Raw genomic sequence first — 21,754 nt, 5'->3', positions numbered from 1 at the left:
ATTAATCTTCGTTTTAATTTTATGAGTGAGGATAAGGTATAGCTTCACTCAAGTCAATTATTACAGATCTAAAAGTTTCACTGTAATGTAAAATAGCTATAAGTGATGGAGAATAAGGCCCTCTGTCTTTTATGAACTTTCAAGCTCTCTCTATACCTTTATTCAGTTACTAAAGGCTGAAATGAATGTAATACTCTAATATTTTTACAGTACATCATTAATTAACCATGAGGGAATACTGTATATTTATGTATACATAAAAAGAGCCTGTGTACAGTAACATTATGATTTTCAAACCATGAATAAACATGGTTTATGGCAGTAGGCTCTTCCACTGAAAGAGAAGATCAGGTTCAAGACCAACTGAGGAACCTGAATATTCATAAATCTATGGTACCCAATGAGGTGCATTCCAGAGTCCTGAGGGAATTGGCTGATCCTAAGGGAATTGGCCAAGCCACTCTCCATGATATTTGAAAAGTAATGGCAGTCAGGTGAAGTCCTTGGTGACTGGAAAAAGGAAAACATTGCACCCATTTTTAAAAAGGGTATAAAGGAGGATCCTAGGAACTACCGACCTGTCAGCCTCACCTCTGTACCTGGGAAGATCATGGAACAGATCCTCCTAGAAGCTATGTTAAGGCACATGAAGGACAGGGAGGTGATTTGAGACAGCCAGCATGGCTTCACCAAGGGCAAGTCCTGCCTGACCAACCTAGTGGCCTTCGATGACGGAGGGACAAGGGAAGAGCTACAGATGTCATCTATCTGGACTTCTGTAAGGTCCCCCAGAACATCCTTCTCTCTAAATTGAAGAGATATGAATTTGATGTGTGGACTATTCAGTGGACGAGGAACTGGCTGGATGGTCGCATCCAGGGAGTAGTGTTCAGTGGCTCAATGTCCGGATGGGTATCAGTGATGAGTGGTGTCCCTCAGGGGTCCATATTGGAACAAGTACTGTTTGATATCTTCATCAATGACATACATAGTGAGACTGAGTGCACCCTCAGCAAGTTTTCAGAGAACACTAAGCTGATTGGTGAAGTTGACACACCTGAGGGAGAGGATGCCATTCAGAGGGACCTGGACAAGCTTGAGAAGTGGGCCCATGTGGACCTCATGAGGTTAAACAAGGCCAAATACAAGGTCCTGCACATGGATTGGGGCAACCCCTGGTACTAATACAGGCTAGGGGATGAAAGGATAGAGAGCAGTCCTGCAGAGAAGGACTTGGGGGTACTGGTGGATGAAAATCTGGACATGAGCTGGCAATGTGCACTTACAGCTCAGAAAGCCAACCATAACCTAAGCTACAGAAAAAGAAGTGCGTCAAGGGAGGTGATTCTGACCCTCTACTCCCCTCCAGTGAGACCCCACCTGGAGTACTACATCCAGCTTTGGAGTCCTCGAGTACAAGAAAGACATAGACCTGTTGGAGCAGGTCCAGAGGAGGGCCACAAAAATGATCTGAGGGATGGAACACTTCTCCTATGGGGACAGGCTGAGAGAGATTCAGGGAAACCCTATTGCAGCCTTTCAATACTTAAAGAGGGATTATAAGAAAGATGGGGACAAACTTTTTAATAGGCCCTCTAGTGATAGGACAAGGGGTAATGATTTTAAACTAAAAGAGGGTAGATTCAGACTAGATATAAGGAAGAAAAGTTTTACAATGAGAGTGGTGAAACATTGGAACAGGTTGCCCAGAGAGGTTAGATGCCCCATCCCTCAAAACATTCAAGGTCAGGTTGGATGGAGCACTGAGCAACCTTATCTAGTTGAAGTTGACTTTGCTCACTGCAGGGGGGTTGGACTGGATGATCTTTAAAGGTCCCTTCCAACCCAAACCATTCTATGATTCCATAATAAAATGATCTGCTAAAATGAAGAGACAAGAAGGTTCTTGTTTATTATACAATAACCCTGTAAACAGCTTGTAAGTCTCTCTGTATCAGTCTTTCCCAGCATCATACAATGAGACTGGTGCCTGAGGAGAGCCATAGCCAGTGGGACCTCCTGCAGATACGAGTTGCTCTGCATGGATCTTGTTGTTTACACGATTTCACACTATACTAAAACTAGATTGTAACTGTAAAATAACATAGTTAAAGCCAAGTAAAGTGCTCTTCTAAATCCAATTCGCTTATCTGTTGATATTTGTCCAAATACTCCCAAGCTGAAATTTTATTCTGATGTAGACATGATGCTGGTTGTGACAGAGACCTCTTCCCTCATAATCCTCATATGAGAGATTTTACATGCACACTAAACTCCCCGCCCCCCATAAAGTCCTCATCTATGTCTGCATTATCCCTCCTCTCTTCAGTCTTGTTTGCAAAGTAAGAGCAGAGGGATAGGCAAGGAGTTTCTACGGACGGTCATGTCCTTTTTCATTTCATATTGTTGTGGTTTAACCCCAACCATCAACTAAGCACCACACAGCCGCTCCCTCCCTCCCTCCCAGCAGGATGGGGGAGAAAATCGGAAGAGTAAAAGTAAGAAAAACTCATGGGTTGAGATAAAACCAGTTTAATAATTGAAATAAGATAAAATAATAATAATAATAAATTGTAATTAAAATGAAAATAACAAGGAGAGATAATTAAACCCAAGAAAGACAAGTGATGCAAATGAAAACAATTGCTCACCACCAACCAACCAATGCCCAACCTGTCCCCGAGCAGCACCCTACCCCCTGCCAACTTTCTCCCCAGCTTTATATGCTGAGCATGACCTCATATGTTATGGAATACCCCTTTGGTCAGTTGGGGTCAGTTGTCCCAGCTGTGTCCCCTCCCAACTTCTTGTGCACCCCAGCCTGCTCACTGGTGGGGTGGTGTGAGAAGCAGGAAAGGCCTTGACTCTGTGTGAGCGCTGCTCAGCAGTAACTAAACACCCCTGAATTATCAACACTGTTTCCATCACAAATCTAGAACATAGCCCCACACCAGCTGCTATGAAGAAAAGTAACCCCGTCCGAGCCAAAACCAGTACACATATGGAGACTGATTACAAGTAAATTCATCAAAATTTTAGCAGTATAGATGAGGTTGACATAAGGTTGTAATAGACCACAAAATAACTTATTTTTCCACTGCATGCTTCCAATTTTTGTACAAATATGAGATACCTTGTTAATAGGTGTGTTGCATTCTGCTGAGTTTTAGCTGTGTATGGAGTACAGCTATAAGAGTAATGGAACTAGGCAGAAAAATTCTCGTAATTTCATCTTATATTTAGGGTGCATACTTGGAGATTTCATCCCATATATTTCAAGGACAAAGAAAGTAACTGTGTCAAATACCAAGAGATAGATATAAATTCCATAAAATATCAAAGCCATTGAATATAAAACATATTAAAAATTGTGTAACAGCAAGAATGAATAAAATTAATCCTCTCCTTTTTCCACTTTATTCTACTATATTTTGTTTTCAGGAGGAGAACTAGGGTTTTTATATCATTCCACTAGATTCTGCAACCATATGGTCAAATGGAGAACACAGTGACTAAGTGATAGACTTCCAGCCTCAACAATCTGCATTTGAAAAGGAGCAGATCCATATGTTTTTCTCCTTCTCTTTTTTTTTTTTTTTTTTTTTTTGTGTCCTACACCAGTTGCTACAACACTTGTCTTTTTTGCCTACGACACGGCATTTGGGGGAGCACTTTGTACACTGAGACAGTTTATGTTCTTGACAGTACAGGAAGCTTAGAGTTTACTTATTAAAAAGAGCCTGTCCCAGAAGTTAGTCTACTGTCTTAACTTTCACCAGTAGCTTTTGGATTTACGTACACTGTATAACTGGAGAACAGTTATGTATAATTAAAGTACATACAGACAGGTAAGTCTAATACAAAGTTTTATCCTAAGTGGGATGTATCTATTTACAGTAAACTAGTGCCAAGAACACTGTGGTCTAATTCTTTACAGGTCTAGTTTCTGAAATTGCTCATTACACATTGCTGAGGCCCATTAAAAGTCAGTATCAATGGCATGGAGATTTGTAATCTTTTCTTTAACATCTTATTTAAAATACTGTCAAAGACCAGGGTCTGGACCAGCTGTTTTCACTGATCAGGTAAAATCTTTCTTCAGTTGAAAGAGTAATAAAAACAGGATCTACTGTTTTATAGGTGTTAGTAGTTTTATGCATATACCATTCATATGCGCTTTGTACAGAAAATCCTTTCTGCAAAGTAAAATTGCCAGACAAGAGGTGAGACTGTTCATGCAATATACTCTAATAAATGAACTGCATCGCTCCTAATATGCTTGATCACATCCAGTTTTAAACGTTTGGCATAAACAGTACTTCACTATTTGAAGGAGAATCTTTAAAGAGGAGGGAGCAGTAAGTACACTGTTACATTTATTCTCATTTGTATATTGTTTATGGGTCTCACATAAGCTTATTACTGTAAAGGGAATAAAATCAGGCACTGATTTGGCTCACTAGCTACAGTAGCCCTTCTTTTTTGAGAGAAGCCCCCAATTCAATTTCTCGCTGGAATGGATTTTTCACAAATAAGGATAATCCTTCATTTAGTGTTTACACACTTGGTTACCTCTTAGAATTCTTCCCTGTCATATCAGGTTTTAAAATTTTATTTAAAATTGCCAGAATTCATTTATGCATTAGCTGGTTTTATTATAGTTATGGACGAGCTGGCATTCAACAAATTTAGCATTAGGAAAGGATAGTCATGATTTTATCAGAATATAACAGGACCCATACCCAATTTTACCTTCATTTTCTTGTGACGTGTTACTGTTCATGCAGAAACATAGTCAGCCAGCACAAAATGAGTATCTGTACTGGCAAAAAGTAAACTATTTATTTTTGACTCTCTCACCTCCTCCCTCCCCTTCTCACCTAGAAGACACAAACACTCAGGCCCCCTAATTAATTTTATCAGAGAATACAGGAAAAAATGGATCAGAACTATGTGGCCTCCCTAAAGTATACAGGAAGATTCTGCTCACTGTACAAACTTAAGATTCAAGTATATCAGTTATATTTTAAATAAGAAAGCTATAAAATTTCAGTTCTCATTAATGGAGTTTACAAATTGAGATATGCTAAAATGAAGTAAAAACAGAAGAGAAACTTACAAGTCAAACTGAAGGAAAAGCTTTCTAGTGGAGTACAAATACTTTAAATAAAACTTTACAAATTGTAGAGTTAAAAGAAGCTTACAAGTTAAAGTAGTAACCTTAATCTATCTATTTCATTCTACTTAAAGTAAATAAATTTCCTCTTTAAATTACTGCTTTGCCAAATGCCAAAGTCAGCAATCTTAGCCTTCATCAGTGAGCCTGGATTTCAGAAAACAGCTTTTTACATTTGCAAAAATGCAGCACTGAGGCAGAAGGGGACAGCAGAACCAAAGAGGTGACCTGCTGACTCCCATTTCTGATCACAGCCTCGTCCTGCATTCCTCTTAATTGGGTTAGCCCCAGGGATAGGGTGATACCAGGTCTAACATACTATAACATCAACTGAATAATTATGAATGCATGTTAAGGAATTATTATCATGAGGTCAAGACCCACAAGCATATTAAGAGAAAAATGAAAAAAAGTCTCTTGACACTGTTCCAAAACTCTGAGACTGAGGAAACATTTTTATTTTTAAAATCCATCCTCAATAATCCTGTATATCACCATCAATAATTGACAGGATTTTCTGACATTGTCTTATACCAAAAATCCATGTATGACACCACATAATAAATACATTGATTAAAATGCAAGTAAAAAAGTGAAATATCAAATATAACTATTGCACAATGGAATCACATTTGCTTACATGAGTTGGTATTTTAGCTTTTGTTTGCTTTTCCTTTTAAGGATTTTTAATATTGTGCAACACCACAGAGCATTTAAATATCCTTTCCTATTAGACCTGAATAAAAGCAACCCTCAACTTATCATCTTACAACTGACTGATTTATATCCTATAAGGCAGGAGATGCATAAACTGTTTCTTCTGATGGCACCTGATTGCACTATTTTAAATCTATTTTACTTCTCTCCAAAAGTACTGTCACACTTCAGGCAGAGGCTTAATCTGGTGACTTGATGTCAACAGAAAGCTCCATGATGGTCAACACTCAGGCAGGTAACCAGTCTTTCAATTTGGTGACTGCTTTTTACAAAAGTCTATGAAATTATTCCTAACCACATTTAGGAGTTTGGAAATTTTGGCTCTGAGCTAAAGCAGATAAATCTATAGATCCAGAAGAGATTGAATATTCAAACAAAATTATTTTCCCACTCTTAAGCACCATATAAAACACCAGGCAAAGCTTGGGTTAAGCACATTCTTGACTATTTGCCTGAGTTTGTTAGTTGCAAAGAAAGCAAGCAATTAGACCTGACTGAAATGAAAAACCTAACTTCAGGGGAATGAATTTCTTCCATCTGAAACTAAATTTTTAAAATGAAGCAAGTCAAAATATACAGAGTGAATATTAACACCCAGAATGAACATGTTGTTCGGATAAGGACAGCGCAAAATTGTACAACCTCTTAGCCACACAGGTGGTGTGTGAGCAGACAGCCAAACCGCAACCCAAGAGAGGACCAACATACTTCAGGGAAATATTTTTTGATATTCTGAGAACATGCCCTACCATCTATGACATCTACACTGGTAACAGACAAATAACACTACCCTTGGTTAGTATTTTCTTTTTCAAAGTTATGGATGTTACTCTCAGCAACACTTGTGGGTAGGGATGAAACAGCAGTGTTTTCAGCTGGCAGGCTTACATGCAGAGCTAGATGGAATAAAGCTAGCAAAAATATCTCTTGGTGCTCTTTACAGGAACCTGAGGCATCAGCTAAAATGCAGTGCCTTACTTTGAAACATGTAACTTCTGCCAAGCTAAGCTGACTTTTTTGACAGCATGAATGGTGCTTATGGAAATACGGACATGCAGAACATACTGATTCTAATGAATACAGCTTGAATTCAAATTTAAAAAAGCAATAAAATCTAGAACTTGGGGATATACAGACAAATTCAAAACAATTGCAAAATGCTTCCATCACAAACAGCTGATGAGCACATGCAGCTCAAATCTAAGCAAAAATAGCACTGATACTCTCTTTGCTCATCTTTTATGACAGTGTGCACAGCTATCTTAACCAGAAAGACACACTGACCTTGGCAAGCATACCCAAACTTAGTTTGCTAAAGTATCACCATGAATAGAGGCAGCAACAAGAACAGTTAATGCTTGCATCGAGCTAGTGTACAGATATCACAGTTTAGGAGCCACAGTGCAGGAAACTGCTTTTAAGTATTGGTAAAAATAGCAAGGCACAGTTTGATCACAGGGTACTAGTTAAAGCTTGAGCAAGACTATTGTTGTAAAGTCTAAAATGTTTAAACTTGCCATCAATGCCAGGAATTTCAAGATGGGATAGGAAATGTCTTTATAGTTGCAGTTAGTATTTTTATCTTCCTCCCAAAACATAAGATTAAAAGCCTGTATATATGAACAACATGAGGCTTAGATTAAGGTATTCAGTGGTTTTGGCTGAATAGTTTTCGGAGATCAGCCTCTCAGTATTGTTTGTTCTCTGACTGTCTTAGGAGATGTAGCCTGAAACTTTATTTTAATAAAAATCTTTCCATGGAGAGATTTCTTTTTAAAAATCTAATGCTATCAGATATTTTATCAAGTCCAATATATTCAACCACTTCTTGCTTGAAAAACTTCATTAATTAATCCAGTGTGTCTATGTCCAAAATTTGTGACATTTTAACTATGCCATTTTAACATCATTCATACAATACAGCAACCCTATGATGGCTGCCATTATACATGTAGCTTAAAAAAATTGCTTATACCAGGACAGATTGTTCTCATTCGTAACTATTTGAATTTATAGAGTTGTGAGGTAGTTGTACCCACTCTAGGAAGTATACTGCTTTGCCTAGAAAAAACTTTAAAATCTTCTTTCCAGTCAAAGTATTTTCCCTTGTCTGAAAAGTCTATGTGTATTGTCTTGACAAAAGCAGGCTAGTTCAGTTAAACTGAGATTTTTACCTGAATAGACTCCTAGAATATTTCCCTGCAAGTCAGTTCCAAAATATGCTTCATACTTATTACAGAGTCCCCGCAATTTTATTTCTGCTTTTAACAAAACCAGTTAAACCATTAAGTCCCATATAATAGTAAATCCATGTTCTGAGCTCTTGCCAAAGAACGGGTTCTCCAAATAAAGTCTAGAAAATTTACAGGGTTCTATGTTTATATTTGTTTAGTTAAAGAGAAAAAAACCTCAACCCTCTTCTAATATAATGAAGTTCTTAACACAGAAGCATTTGCTATCTATCAAAAAACCCCAAAACAAACATAAAACCCTTCTATATTCAGGATATACCACTGAACTCAAATGGCCTTTTTTCCACAGAAGGATCAAGCTTTAAACATAAGGCAATTACTACAGGGAACCAAGGATGTCTTGTCTCAGGAGGTCTAAAGCCCAGCTGGAAATTAATCTGGCTTCAGCAATCAAAGATAACAAGAAATGTTTCTATAAGTATGTCAATAGCAAAAGAAAGACCAGGGAGAGTCTCCATCCCCTGCTGGATGCTGAAGGAAACTTGGTAGCAAGTGATGAGGGAAAGGCTGAGGTACTTAATGCCTTCTTTGCCTCAGTCTTTAATAACAGGACTAGTTGTATTGAGGGAATCCAGCCTCCTCAGCCAGAAGGCAGAGACTGGGAGAACGACCCCCCCGCAATCCAGGAGAGAGTCAGTGAGCTGCTACATCACATAGACACACACAAGTCTATGGGACCGGATGGGATACACCCAAGAGTGCTGAAGGAGCTGGCTGGGGTGCTCGCCAAGCCGCTTTCCATCATTTACCAGCAGTCCTGGCTGACCGGGGAGGTCCCAACAGATTGGAAATTGGCCAATGTGACGCCCATCTATAAGAAGGGTCGGAAGCATGACCCAGGAAATTACAGGCCTGTCAGCTTGACTTCGGTGCCCAGGAAGCTGATGGAGCAGCTCATCCTGAGTACCATCACACAACACATGTGGGACAACCAGGTGATCAGGCCCAGTCAGCATGGGTTTATGAAAGGCAGGTCCTGACTGACAAACCTGATCTCCTTCTGCGACAGGGCAACCTGCTTATTGGATGAGGGAAAGGCTGTGGATGTTGTCTACCTTGACTTTACTAAGGCCTTTGACACCGTTTCCCACAGCATACTCCTCAAGAATCTGGCTGCTCTAGGCTTAGATGATCGCACGCTTCGCTGGGTAAAAAACTGGCTGGATGACTGGGCCCAAAGAGTTGTGGTGAACGGAGTTAAATCCAGCTGGAGGCCGGTCACAAGTGGTGTCCCCCAGGGCTCGGTTTTGGGGCCACTCCTGTTTAACATCTTTATTGATGATCTAGACGAGGGGATCGAGTGCACCCTCAGTAAGTTTGCAGATGACACCAAGTTGGGTGGGAGTGTTGATCTGCTCGAGGGTAGGGAGGCTCTGCAGAGAGACCTGGACAGTCTGGAGCGATGGGCTAAGGCCAACTGTATGAGGTTCAATAAGGCCAAATGCCGGGTGCTGCACTTTGGCCACAACAACCCCCAGCAGCGCTACAGGCTTGGGGAGGAGTGGCTGGAGAGCTGCCAGTCAGAGAGGGACCTGGGGGTGTTGATTGACAGCCAGCTGAACACGAGCCAGCAGTGTGCCCAGGTGGCCAAGAAGGCCAATGGCATCCTGGCTTGTATCAGCAATAGCGTGGCCAGCAGGGACAGGGAAGTGATCTTACCCCTGTACTCGGCACTGGTGAGGCCACACCTCGATTACTGTGTTCAGTTTTGGGCCCCTCACTACAAAAAGGACATTGAATTACTCGAGCGTGTCCAGAGAAGGGCAACGAAGCTGGTGAAGGGTCTGGAGCACATGTCGTACGAGGAGCGGCTGAGGGAACTGGGGTTGTTTAGTCTGGAGAAGAGGAGGCTGAGGGGAGACCTCATCGCCCTCTACAGCTACCTGAAAGGAGGTTGCAGAGAGCTGGGGATGAGTCTCTTGAACCAAGTAACAAGCGATAGGACAAGAGGGAATGGCCTTAAGTTGCACCAGGGAAGGTTTAGACTGGATATTAGGAAGCATTTCTTTACAGAACGGGTTATTAGGCAGTGGAATGGGCTGTCCAGGGAGGTGGTGGAGTCCCCATCCCTGGAGGTGTTTAAAAGTCGGGTCGACATAGCGCTGAGAGATATGGTGTAGATGGGAACTGTCAGTGTTAGGTTAATGGTTGGACTAGATGATCTTCAAGGCCCTTTCCAACCTAGACGATTCTGTGATTCTGTGATTCTGTGATTCTGTGATTCTGTTTTGTCCAGCTGCTTACAGCAGAAAAACTTAAATGAATACTACAAATTTATCTGTGGATTACTAACTGGTCAACACCCCCACGAAGAGGGGGAAAACCTTCATTAGAACACTGCATACTTCTATCAAGAAAGTTAAATTAATATAACTACCATGGTTGTGGTTCTATCATGTTAAAGAGGTTTTATACTAATGAAGCTCTAAGGAAAGGTATAATGAGTTTGACCTTTAATACCTTTAGATCACATGTCTATCCAAACAAGACTAATCAATATAACTTAAAGTTAGATGATATTGCCGTTACAGAAGTCTGAGTTTTTACTTATATTTTAGTTACAATTCATTCCAAAACCAGAAAAAAACCCAGAAACTCAGACATGAGGCAAAAATGTACAGATTCGGAGGGGGTTCTTCCACAGTGAGGTAGAATAGAGACCTGTTTATAGTTCTTTTAGTGGTAAACAGCTACTTTAATCTGTTTTTAATTAATCACTTTAATTATCAGTAATTAAAAACAAAATATTAATAATAATAATAATTTAGAAATTGCATCAGCTTCTTAACAGCGATGAAGGTACACGTTTAAGAAAACAGTCTGCCATTTGCTAATTTTGCTACCAAAATACCTTAAGTAAATATGGTTACTTTTTCCTCCTAGGCCAGCTGGTGCATCGGATATTCCAGCACCGTAAAAATTAGGAAGAAGTTACTGACCTTTTAGAATTGTTTAATATTAATCATTATGAAAAATGTTGAAATAATGTAGTGCAAGCATGAGCTCTCTGTACCCACAGCTATCTAAGGAATAATACTGGGAAGACAGACGTTTGGCTGTACTTTAATAAAGAAAGCAAATTAGGAGAGTTATGCACTGGGACATCTGAATCTCAGTGGCAGCTGCCATATTAAAAAAACCCCACTGTCGCAGTCCAAGATTTGTTTGTACTGTAATACATTCCATCAGCACATCCACAGCACATTATGGTCTTACTGAGTAGAAAAAGGGATCCAAAAGACATATAGATACATAGATATAAAGGGGAGACCAAGAAGGATTTACCTACACATACAGCTTAAGATGTCGAGTAGATATAGCTCTAATGTTTAAAATGCTGACAAACGTTCATTGTATCTCCTTTCAACATAAAAGACTAAGAAACTTTAGAGAGAGGGACTTCCTTTGTGAGGGGAGGAGTTACTGCATGGAGAGAAGGCTGTCTTTACACACTGTTAAGACAATGGTGGCAGAGTTGCCAATCATCAATATGTCAAAAGATGTAAGCTAAAAATCTGATAACTTTTCATTTCACTGGCCAACATGACACCCTTTTGCAGTCATATTGTCTGTGCATATGCCAGAAGAGGGAAAGAGCGGTCCCTCTCTGGTTACAGTTTTGCCCCCAAGATCAGCCCAAACTAAAGCCAAATAAGGCTTACTTATCACATCTGTTGGTATTTCCCCCCCCCCCCCCCTTTTTTTTTTTCTCAAAGGTATATACATCCAAACAAAAAGATATTAAAAACATGAATAGAAATAGCACAAGACCTATTAAAGCATGAAACAGATAAAGTCCACCATCTGATCTACATGTATACATGATCCCTTGCCACCCAGTGGTAAGTGCTCCACATTTCTAAGGATTTCAGGAGAAGTAAGACTTATGAAATACAGGGTCTCTTTATCAAAGGATCCTTGATTACAATTCAGAGAATGTGCAATGTTACACAAAAGTAATTCAAATGCAACAAATATTTTGGAGAAAACGGGTGTTACCCTGAGCATGGTATTTTTTGCTGGTCCCAGGCTTTCAGTGACATACTGAAATATACATTAGGGGTGTTTTCACCACTGTGTATAAATATCTGAAGGGAGGATGTAAAGACAGAGCCAGGCTCTTTTCAGCGGTGCCCAGTGACAGGACCAGAGGCAATGGGCACAAACTGAAACACAGGAGGTGCCGTCTGAGCCTTAAGGAGAAACTTTTTTACTGTGGGGGTGACTGAGTGCTGGCACAGGTTGCACAGAGAAGCTGTGGAGTCTCCATCCTTGAAGATATTCAAAGGGAAATGGTACTGGGCAACTGGCCCATTGTGGCCCTGCTTGAGCGGGGAGGTTAGACCAGATGACCTCCAGAGATCCGTTCCAGCTTCAACCATTCTGTGAGTCTGTGCTTCTGTGATATCACAGCAACTACGAGGACAGAATACACTAAACACCATCTATATTCCTAGGCACACATCTATCTTCCCTGGCAAAAGAGTTCATGAGACATTTGGTTCAGACTCATGTAAAAGCTAATCTGGAAGTACATTTGGTAACTGTTTTCCTTTTCATTTATTACTGTTGTCACCCTGACTGGAGAAACCCACTTTAGGCTCCACATTAAAGGGCAGTTTTATTTCACAGCATGATTTGAAGTGGTACATAACACTGAAGTAATTTTCCCTCTTTCTAATAATTGGTATTTTTTTTCCAGCTTTTAAGACACTTTATAATGTGTAATCTCACTGAAAACACATACTGCAATAAGGATTATAAATCATGCACAGATATCTCAGAGTTTCCAATAGAATTAGAAGTTAAAACATACTGTCTTATCCCATTAAAATTAAAAAAACCCTATAAGTTATTTTTTCAACACAGAGGCAAATCTGTTTCCTTTGCAAAGTTTATTTTGCATCAAAGAATTGCTGTTCCTGTCTTTTGGAATGGATGGAATAATTTTCTTCATAAATCAAGTATGCATTTATTTTCATTTACTGTATATACATAAATTTAAAAATCAATGTCCAATATAGTGAAATTTGTCTTAAGGGATATTGGAAAAAAAATGAAAGAGGTAGCCAAAAGCCTGAATAAAACTGTATCAAGTCTTCTGAACCCTCCCAACTCTCTTCAGATGGAGCGTAGCACTTTGGAAGTCAGCCTCAATGGTAGTGTCACTATGTAAGGCAAGTGCAAGAATGAGGCTGTCCTTAAATGAGTTCAGTGTGAATTGCAACTCTGAGCCAAAGAAAGAAGTGGAGAAGAAAGAATAAAACGGTTATAAAATAATTTTGCAGTCACCCAATGTTGAACTTTCTTACTCCTATAAGTGACACAGTATCTTAAGCAGTCCTCAGGAACATTTGTTGAAGCAGCCTCCCCAGGGTATGGCTGGATTTAGCAGAATCTAACATATCATCAAAGAAAATGGACTTTTTTTCTTCTGATATTCATATTACTAAAAGCAATGAAGTCACTGGCTGAGCAATGGCAGAACCAGACCTGTAGACCCCATGCAATCATTCTTTGGAAAGTTCCACCAGTAATTCTGGATTCTGGGTCAGCTCAGCACGACATTTATTGAATGCTGATGCCCTGCACCAAGTCACTGCAAGCAATAGCAGAGCCATAAGGAAAAGTGGATGACAAAAACTCCTTATGAGGATGGTACCTGTGGAACCACAGTAAAAATACTAAAAATATTGGCCTCCTTCGTCAGGCCAATTAGTGATAGATTCTCCTTTGCTATCCCTTTCTGACTTCCTGGAAACTGTACAGATTATCTAATGGACATGATAGATCAAGGTTTTGTATCTACTTTAGCATGGAATTGGGCATGAACCACAACCACTTATTATCATAATATAGTTCTGCACTACAAGTCTCAGCAGTTCATATTCAGCAGGTCTGACACTATCAGATCAGGTCATGAGAGAAACGAGTGCACAAAAGAGTACATTTGCCTGTGTAGCAGGTAGGGAGAGGATCAGAATATGCCAAATTTCTCTCTGGCATCCTGGTACAGCTGGGCTTGGGCTACACAACAGAATAACATCTGTATTGTAAGATGTTCACGCACTCTAAAAACACACTGGCTTGCTGGGGAAAAAAAAAAAAGGCTTATGTTTAAGTATGCTGACAATATAACTAATGCAGGAGGATTTCCTCAATCTGTGGAAACCCTGGAAAAAAATAGTTCCAAGAACTCTTTTTCTCTTCACTGGTCTTCTCAAAACAGCATTAACATCAGTGCCCAGTGGTGGTAATTTAGATGTCAGAATTGAGACATTTTTCATTATTTATGTAGAAAGAAGCACATATACTGAATACATATAATTTCCTGTAAGTACTACTTTTGTCGGCCAAATGAAGGGAAATTAAGCTATTTTTGTACTAACACATTCATTAGCAGGGACTCAACAATAAGTAATTGCTTCACATTTGTTAGTTTGACCAAGGAGCACACATTACAATGGTAACTTTCCTATGCACGGTATTCAATAGAAGTATTTTAACACACAGTGTTTGTCATGTGTTAGCTAAGATGTATCAAAAAATTTTTATCCTCACAGAAAACATGTAATTTTGGAGAGACAAAAACCTGTCATCCAGTCTCAAAAATTCAATTGCATTTTTATTATCTCCCCAGCCTCTGAATGAGATCACACTTCATCACATCACACTCCACTGGGTGGAGTTTATTTTGCAGTTTAGCTTCAAAGGACAAATTGATTTTTTGTAACCTGCTTGCAATATTACTCCAGCAGCAGTAACCAGCAGTGGGGAGAAGCTGACTTAGCAGCAGTAAGAGCTAGGTAATTGCAGAGGTGCTACTTGTCCCTTTCAGTCAGCCTGACTCGATGCAGTGAGCAGTACTCCTCTCTTTCTCTGTCACTGAGCCAGGTATACAAGTAATGAATTCCAGGAAAAAGATGTGAACTGAAATGAGCAGTGGTGAGAGGTAGTACACTGTGGAATGGAATTGCACAATGATATATTAAAAAAACCCAACAAACAGAGATCAAAAGTAAACTGCCTTTTTATTTTATACTACTGAAAATCTCTGCTAAGTTAATATTCATTTAAGAGAAAACACCCTCCTTAAAAAACACTATTAAAACAGAGTTAGGAAGTAAGAATTTGAAGCAAATGGCTGTATTAAAGATCTTTCTCTTCCTAGGAAATATGAAAGTATCAGATTCAAAATACTACACTATCATCTATTAGGAAGGCCACTTAAACTGGCTATGACCTGTTATTTGCCATAGTGGAAGGCACTGGAAAGATACTAATGCTTTTCCCTTGCAGAACTGTGATGTACCACACAGCCTATGCTAACTGACAAGCTACCTAAATGATAAGCTTTTCATGGTGCCAGAGAAATAAAATTCAGCAAATGTCCATTTCTTTGTTAGTTTTAAGATGAAAACCAATAGATGAAAGCAATATCCCTAATATGACAAAAGATGAAAGAGCAGTTCTGTGGCAGAGACAGTTTAACAAAACCCATGAACTCAGGAGACTCCTCTGGAGTACAGGGGGCAGGGACAACAGCAGGACTGTCTGCACCAGCCACTGAATAAAATCCAGATGTGCTGTCAGTGCCAGAAACTAAGTCTCATCTCAGTTGCACAGAGTTAAATCAGATCCAAATATAACTTCCCATGCCTGAAAAGATCTGAAATAATGATGTGATCTATAAGGAACACTTGAAAACTACAGAAGAAGCTGTGCAAAACGCCTTTGGTGCTTGTAATAGAGGATATATTGAAAACTCAACCAGTAGTACCAAGGACTTAATGTGAAGAAATACCAAATAGTAATGAGTCATGAGTCCCCACAACAGAAATGGCCTCACCTTAGTGCCAGTGGCTGAGTGTGAAGACCTGAAGTCTACTTACCGCACTTCAACCCAGATTCTTACTCTGGTTGAATTCAGGATTATGACAAACAGATACTGAGTCAAATGTTACTGTCTTCCATACCAGGAGTATGTCACAGAGTCGGTTACACTGAAAAAGTGTGCTTTATGTGCATAGCTTGGTGTATACCAGTTTGCAGAATCAAGCCTTCCATTTGCAGATATGCATTTTCCTTTTCATTATAGTGTTAACAATGTGAATGTTAACACTGCTATGGCTCCAAAAAAAGAACTGTAAATGTGACTGCTATAATCAGTTTTTTTGGTGTTTTTCATTTTTTTGCTGGAAAGAAAATCTCAATCATGGCTACTGAAACAAACTGCAGCATTGTATGTATATGAAATACATATTTTTAAAAGCTTAAAAGCAACAAAAAATATAAAACTGTGTGAAACTAATGACTAAAATTTTCAAGCTATTTGAAGAAAGTTGCTGGCACACTTGTAGGTGGTCTGCATAAGACTCCCACACTACAATCTTTCCAGGCATGCTTTTGTGCTTGATTAATTAGAGAAACTAGGGAGAGGTGATACTTTTGCAGTGACTGATGTTTTCTTATAATTAAATCAGTGTGGTATATATCTCCCATCAAGCATTAGGTCATGAAATGTTCATAAAACGCCAACCGACGTGTCAACTGGAAAATTACAAATTTAATATTTAGATTGATGTCTTTGGTAAAAATAAAAACAGTGGGCTCTTTAATTTCATAGAAATATGGTATCATAAATTTACTCTGAGCATCATACATTAAAATAATGCTATGCAAATAGGCATGACAGTTAAATAAGGTTTTAGAATAAGACTGGTTAAATGAATAAGTAATATTTTAAAATGTCAGTCAACACACCGTGAAAAAACAAAGCTCAATTTAATTAGGTTGGTCACTTGTGGTTTAGGTAGGAAGAGGACTTAACATGTAGAGTAAGTTAAGGCTGCCCAAAGCTTTGTGTGGGTTTTACATAGGTATTCACTTTCATCTCAATAAAAGAATTAGTGTAACAAATGCTGGCTTACATGGTGCTTTGCTGCTTATGGCACAGAAGAGCTTCTCAGGAAACTTGCTGTGTTGCTGTGCAAAGGTCAGGCACAGTTTATGGTGAATTGGAAAAAAAAAGACCCTAAAAAAATGGTTTTGCTGACAAATCTGTAGTATGGTGGTACAGACAAGCTTTTTAATAGTTTGCTTATGTCAACTTTATTTTGACTAATTTCTCTATAAAAGGAAAATAATTGTAGTACCAGTAGAGATGTCTATCAGCAATCATTGGCATAGTCCAGTGGGAATGGAAGGGAAAGATAGAGAGTTTGGGGGAATATACTAGCTTGCACGTTTTTGTTTTTTTTTAAATGTGCACAAAAGTCAAGTGATTGACAGTAATGTTTTCAGCCTGACATAACTTGCCTACTGTAGACTGAAATGCATTGAAGAAAGCAGAGTAGATAAAACGCACTTGCTGGGAAGACCACACTTTTGCCTAGCATTAATGCAGAGAGGTGTCTACACTGTAGTGAAAAATAAACAGGGCTTAGTATATATTTCAAGCTTCCTCAGCTGGAATTATTTTCTGTCTCCATGGAAGATGGACCTGAAAGTTACATGGTTACAAGGCTAGGCACATGCCAAATCTGCACCTAATTTCCATAACCACAGGACTGAGGTAGACAGTATGTATTTATAAAACAAACTGACAGTTGCTTAGCACATTCATGGCAATAAGTGTGCCCATATTGCACATACTGCATTTTGGAAGTCTTGAGGACTGCCAGCCCAAACTACTGGAACAGCACTGTTCTTAACTACCATTTTCCACTTGAATTTGAGAGGAAAAGAGTAACAGCAGATTTTGGTTTGGGGAGAAAGTAACAAGAACCTTAAGTATAAATTATTTTCATAGACAAGTATTATTAAAAAACTAAACCAGACAAAAATTATAATTTGATCCTCTCTAAAAGATACTTCCCTTTTCTCTTTTGTACTTTTATGCTGAAGTACCTTCTCAAATCTTCTGAAAGCTGGGATTTTTTGAATCAAACCTGAAAATCACAAATGTTTCCACTATGAGTTTCCATCTACTTTCTTTTCATATATACCGTAAAATATGCTAATAGAAAGAAGAAGTAGCTGCACTCTGCTCATGCTTGTGTATATTTATTGTGCTATTGATCCTGTATTTGCCAAAAGAATGTAGGCTCGTGTATATTCCAGACAATCAGATACAAATAGGCCATACCGGAACTTTTTACGACAGAGTTTTTATTGTGGAGTTATGAAGAATTCTTGGGAGACAATAAAGAGGTTGGGGATTTTTTAAGTCTCCAAAATGAACTCTATTTAGCAGATACTGAAAAGACTGAAGAGTTTGAAAATTTACTTAGGTCTACTTAATACAAGGAACATAACAATTCCAAACCAAACGACACAGGTGTGAAAGTCATCATTTCCGAAAGTGGGAAGCCACTGCGTCTAACAAAGGACACATGTTGTGTGCTGTCAATGCAATACACAAGTTCAAACTCATCCAGTGGTAACAGCAATGTCTTTCGGCAGCTCTGACTTCTTGTATGCAAGCTGAATACAATGTCATCTGTGTTTTTATCCATCCTAAATATTACACCATTAGAAATGCACATCTATGGCAACTTCTTGTGTATCTTATATATGATTCAAGCCTATACTAATCATCAATATTTAAATGTAACTTCTGGGAGAAAACAAATCCCTTTAGATGTGTTCATTTGGAACACCACAAAATGCAACACTTCCAAGCCTCTGAAATAATCAGAGATAGTCAGGTAATTCCAAAATAGCAGCAGAGCTTGAGGAGGTTTGTTGTTGTAGCTTTTTGAATTAGATGTGTATAAGCATTGCTACAGTTTATTCTTTTCAATGAGAATATAAGAATTGGGTTTTTAAAGGGTCTCATGGTGCTATTAGGTGTAAAGACATTGAAGCATTGGGCTACATCAAGGACATGTAGCTGAAATAAACCACTTTAAACCACAGCCAAAGACAATTAAAACACTTAAATGTGCCAAATATGAAAGCTCCCCCCGCCTTCCTTCAATCTATAGCATGGTAAGGCTCAGACTCCTGCAAAACCTAAGCTGCTCACGTAACAAACCCAGTTGACAAACATTGTGATTTATGAGATAGGAAGGACACTCATTTCCCAAGTAGCAAAAGCAGTGAAATTCAGCATCACTTCGACAAAAAAAAATTCTAAAATTTACACTACTGCACATTCAAGTCAAACAACACTCTCCCATTTTAGGATGCAAACCAAGCTTGACAGACCTCCTATTAACTTTCTGTTCTGGCACAATAACTGTCCCTTGACTTTACATGTGGCAACTAGGCTGAAGAGATTAATATTCTCAACAGCCCAGCCACTTAATCCCTCCTTATCTCATTCCACAATGGTCACAATCAAGACCTGAATTCAGGTTTTTCTGTGGCCTTAACAACTGCTCCAAGCTTTGGACAAGCATCTATAATTTCAACTCCTTAGCACCCATATAGTTGTACACATCGTGCATACTACCAGGTTAATCATTAGTCCTTAAAATATAAAGCTAAGAATGTCTTTACAGGATTGGAGGTCTAGTCTGTTCCTTGTGTGTGCTGCAAATAATGGAGAGGAGTGAAATTTTCACAAACCTTTGAATTACTCAGTTGTAAGCAACAAGAAAAAAATTAAGTAGAAATGCATATATCCATAGCCACACGTATGCAAATAGATAAAATGAGATATATCATTTTCATATACTCCAAAAACTTGAAAGAAACAAACAAAAAAGCTTACCCTTGCCAACGTCAGTGTTCCTTGTTTACACACACTGCAGCGGACCCTCAGTTTCCCAGGTTTCACAGCTTGACAGAAATTTTTGCAAAAAACATAAAAACTGTTGTAACTAGCTGCGCCTGTCAGGAAGAAAAAAAAACAGCAAACAACAACATTTGATGTATACTGAAAATCAGTAACAAACTGTCATGAAAGGTTTCTACTTGTCTCTATAAGTGATAAATAAAAAACCCAGGCTGACTAATTTTAAGGCCTGAAGACAGCATTGTGATCATGTTATCTTGCCTGCTCTAGTTCTTAACACCTTTCAGTAACTCCTGCTTCTTGATCAATAGCTATAGGTGAACTCCACCATAATATCTAGAAAATGCATCCTGTCTTGAGTTTGAGTTTACCACTGATGAGCACCAACTGTAATCTTTGGCAAGTGGTGTATGAGATTAATTACCCCAGCTCTCCTTAATTTGCATCTTCTAGTCTAAATTTGTCTAGCTGCAAGTTTTAGTGAGTTGAAATTGCATGAAAATGTCCTTGGATGAAATTTCAAAAATCAGTTTGACTGATATCACAGCAAGAAAAAAAATATTTAATTTAGCAAATTTAGTTTTATTCATGGAAGACTGGGAACCATTTCTTTATTCTTGCTGGCAGCGGTATAACCTCGCAAAGTTTGTAGACTGCTGCCAAGATATTAGGCCAAGTAAATTTTCAAGGAAAATGAAATGAAATGCATTCTGTTCTGTGAAACTATGGAACAGAAGATGATAGGGAGAGAATTGTGTAAGCCTGGGGCAATGCTAATGAATTTGATTTCACATGCAATCCTGATTACTGTTTTAAGTAAACCACTTTTCAGAATGGCTATTGTTCTTCCTTAGAAAAATGATGGTAGACTCATACAGTGGTTTTCATCTAGACTAGACATCTCCCAGTTCAGAGATTCAAACTTATTATCAGAAGTTGAACTGTGACCAGAATAAAGTTTTTAACGGATTTTTCCCAATATCAAGAGGAACAGTTGTGGAGATCTGACCCATCAACAGTGGTGAACTTCAGAATCAACAGCAGTCCCTTTGACATCAAAAGTTTTTCACTGTCTTCTTCCCCATTCTCCTACCTCTCCCTACATTTGTCAGCAATATACTTTTTAGGTATATTTGAATCCTAGCATGTTACTGCAGTAAATATGATCTGGAATAATATTTTTAAACATGACTGACTTGCTTTATTTTCACATGTCCTTCACATGATAAGGGTCAGATCCTGTGTTCCGCCAATGAAAATGCCTATCGATTTCATGTTACAAGTACTCATAGGTGTCTTAACATAAATGTGCAGCTAGTTTCCAAAAAGCAACTTCAGAGAACTATGTCATCCAAAAAACTTTGTTTGTAAGAAAAAGTATGTAGATGTCTTCAAAGAAGATGTCCACTGCTGAAAGAAGAAATTTTATAACACTTTTTCAAGTTTTCCGAAACGTAACCTACGTAAGAATACATCAGTGATGTATCCAATACTAATTTTAGTCAACTGATCTATGAAGTGTTTTCATTATTCTTCCCCGGGGAATATTAATCATCATAGCAGAACATAAAGCATAACAGAATTTAAACTGAATTCAGTTTTTGTGGAAAATTAACACACATCCATACATTTGCACACACAGAAATTTTCATATGAGTAAGTGCAACTCAAAAGGTTGAGAGCACACTTCTCAGTTCAGTCTAAAACACAGTTCTGAGATTAAAATAGTTCAACTAAAGAGAAAAAGGCTTATGCTGAACTATTTAATATATGGCACAGAGTTGAGAGGTGAATTCAAACTAAATATGACAAAATTTTGGACATTTGGATCTCTATTCACTCATATTTTGCCTGAGGCTCCTAACA

The 21,754-nt window shown here is 38.6% G+C and overlaps 1 protein-coding gene across 2 annotated transcripts in view; it reads right to left on the bottom strand.

The window, feature by feature from the left end:
- Nucleotides 1–21,754, bottom strand: part of PRKN (parkin RBR E3 ubiquitin protein ligase) — a 789,393-nt gene that overhangs the window by 489,592 nt on the left and 278,047 nt on the right. For both annotated transcript variants that reach the window (XM_074818634.1, XM_074818635.1), the window contains exon 5: nt 19,865–19,983. In XM_074818634.1, the coding sequence (XP_074674735.1) occupies nt 19,865–19,983 (119 nt within the window). The remainder of the gene's footprint in view (nt 1–19,864; nt 19,984–21,754) is intronic.

The sequence above is a fragment of the Strix aluco genome, chromosome 3 (assembly GCF_031877795.1).
Source record: "Strix aluco isolate bStrAlu1 chromosome 3, bStrAlu1.hap1, whole genome shotgun sequence".
Lineage (NCBI taxonomy): Eukaryota > Metazoa > Chordata > Aves > Strigiformes > Strigidae > Strix > Strix aluco.
The sequence above is the reverse complement of the archived record's forward strand: the minus strand, read 5'-3'. Positions and strand labels throughout refer to the sequence as shown.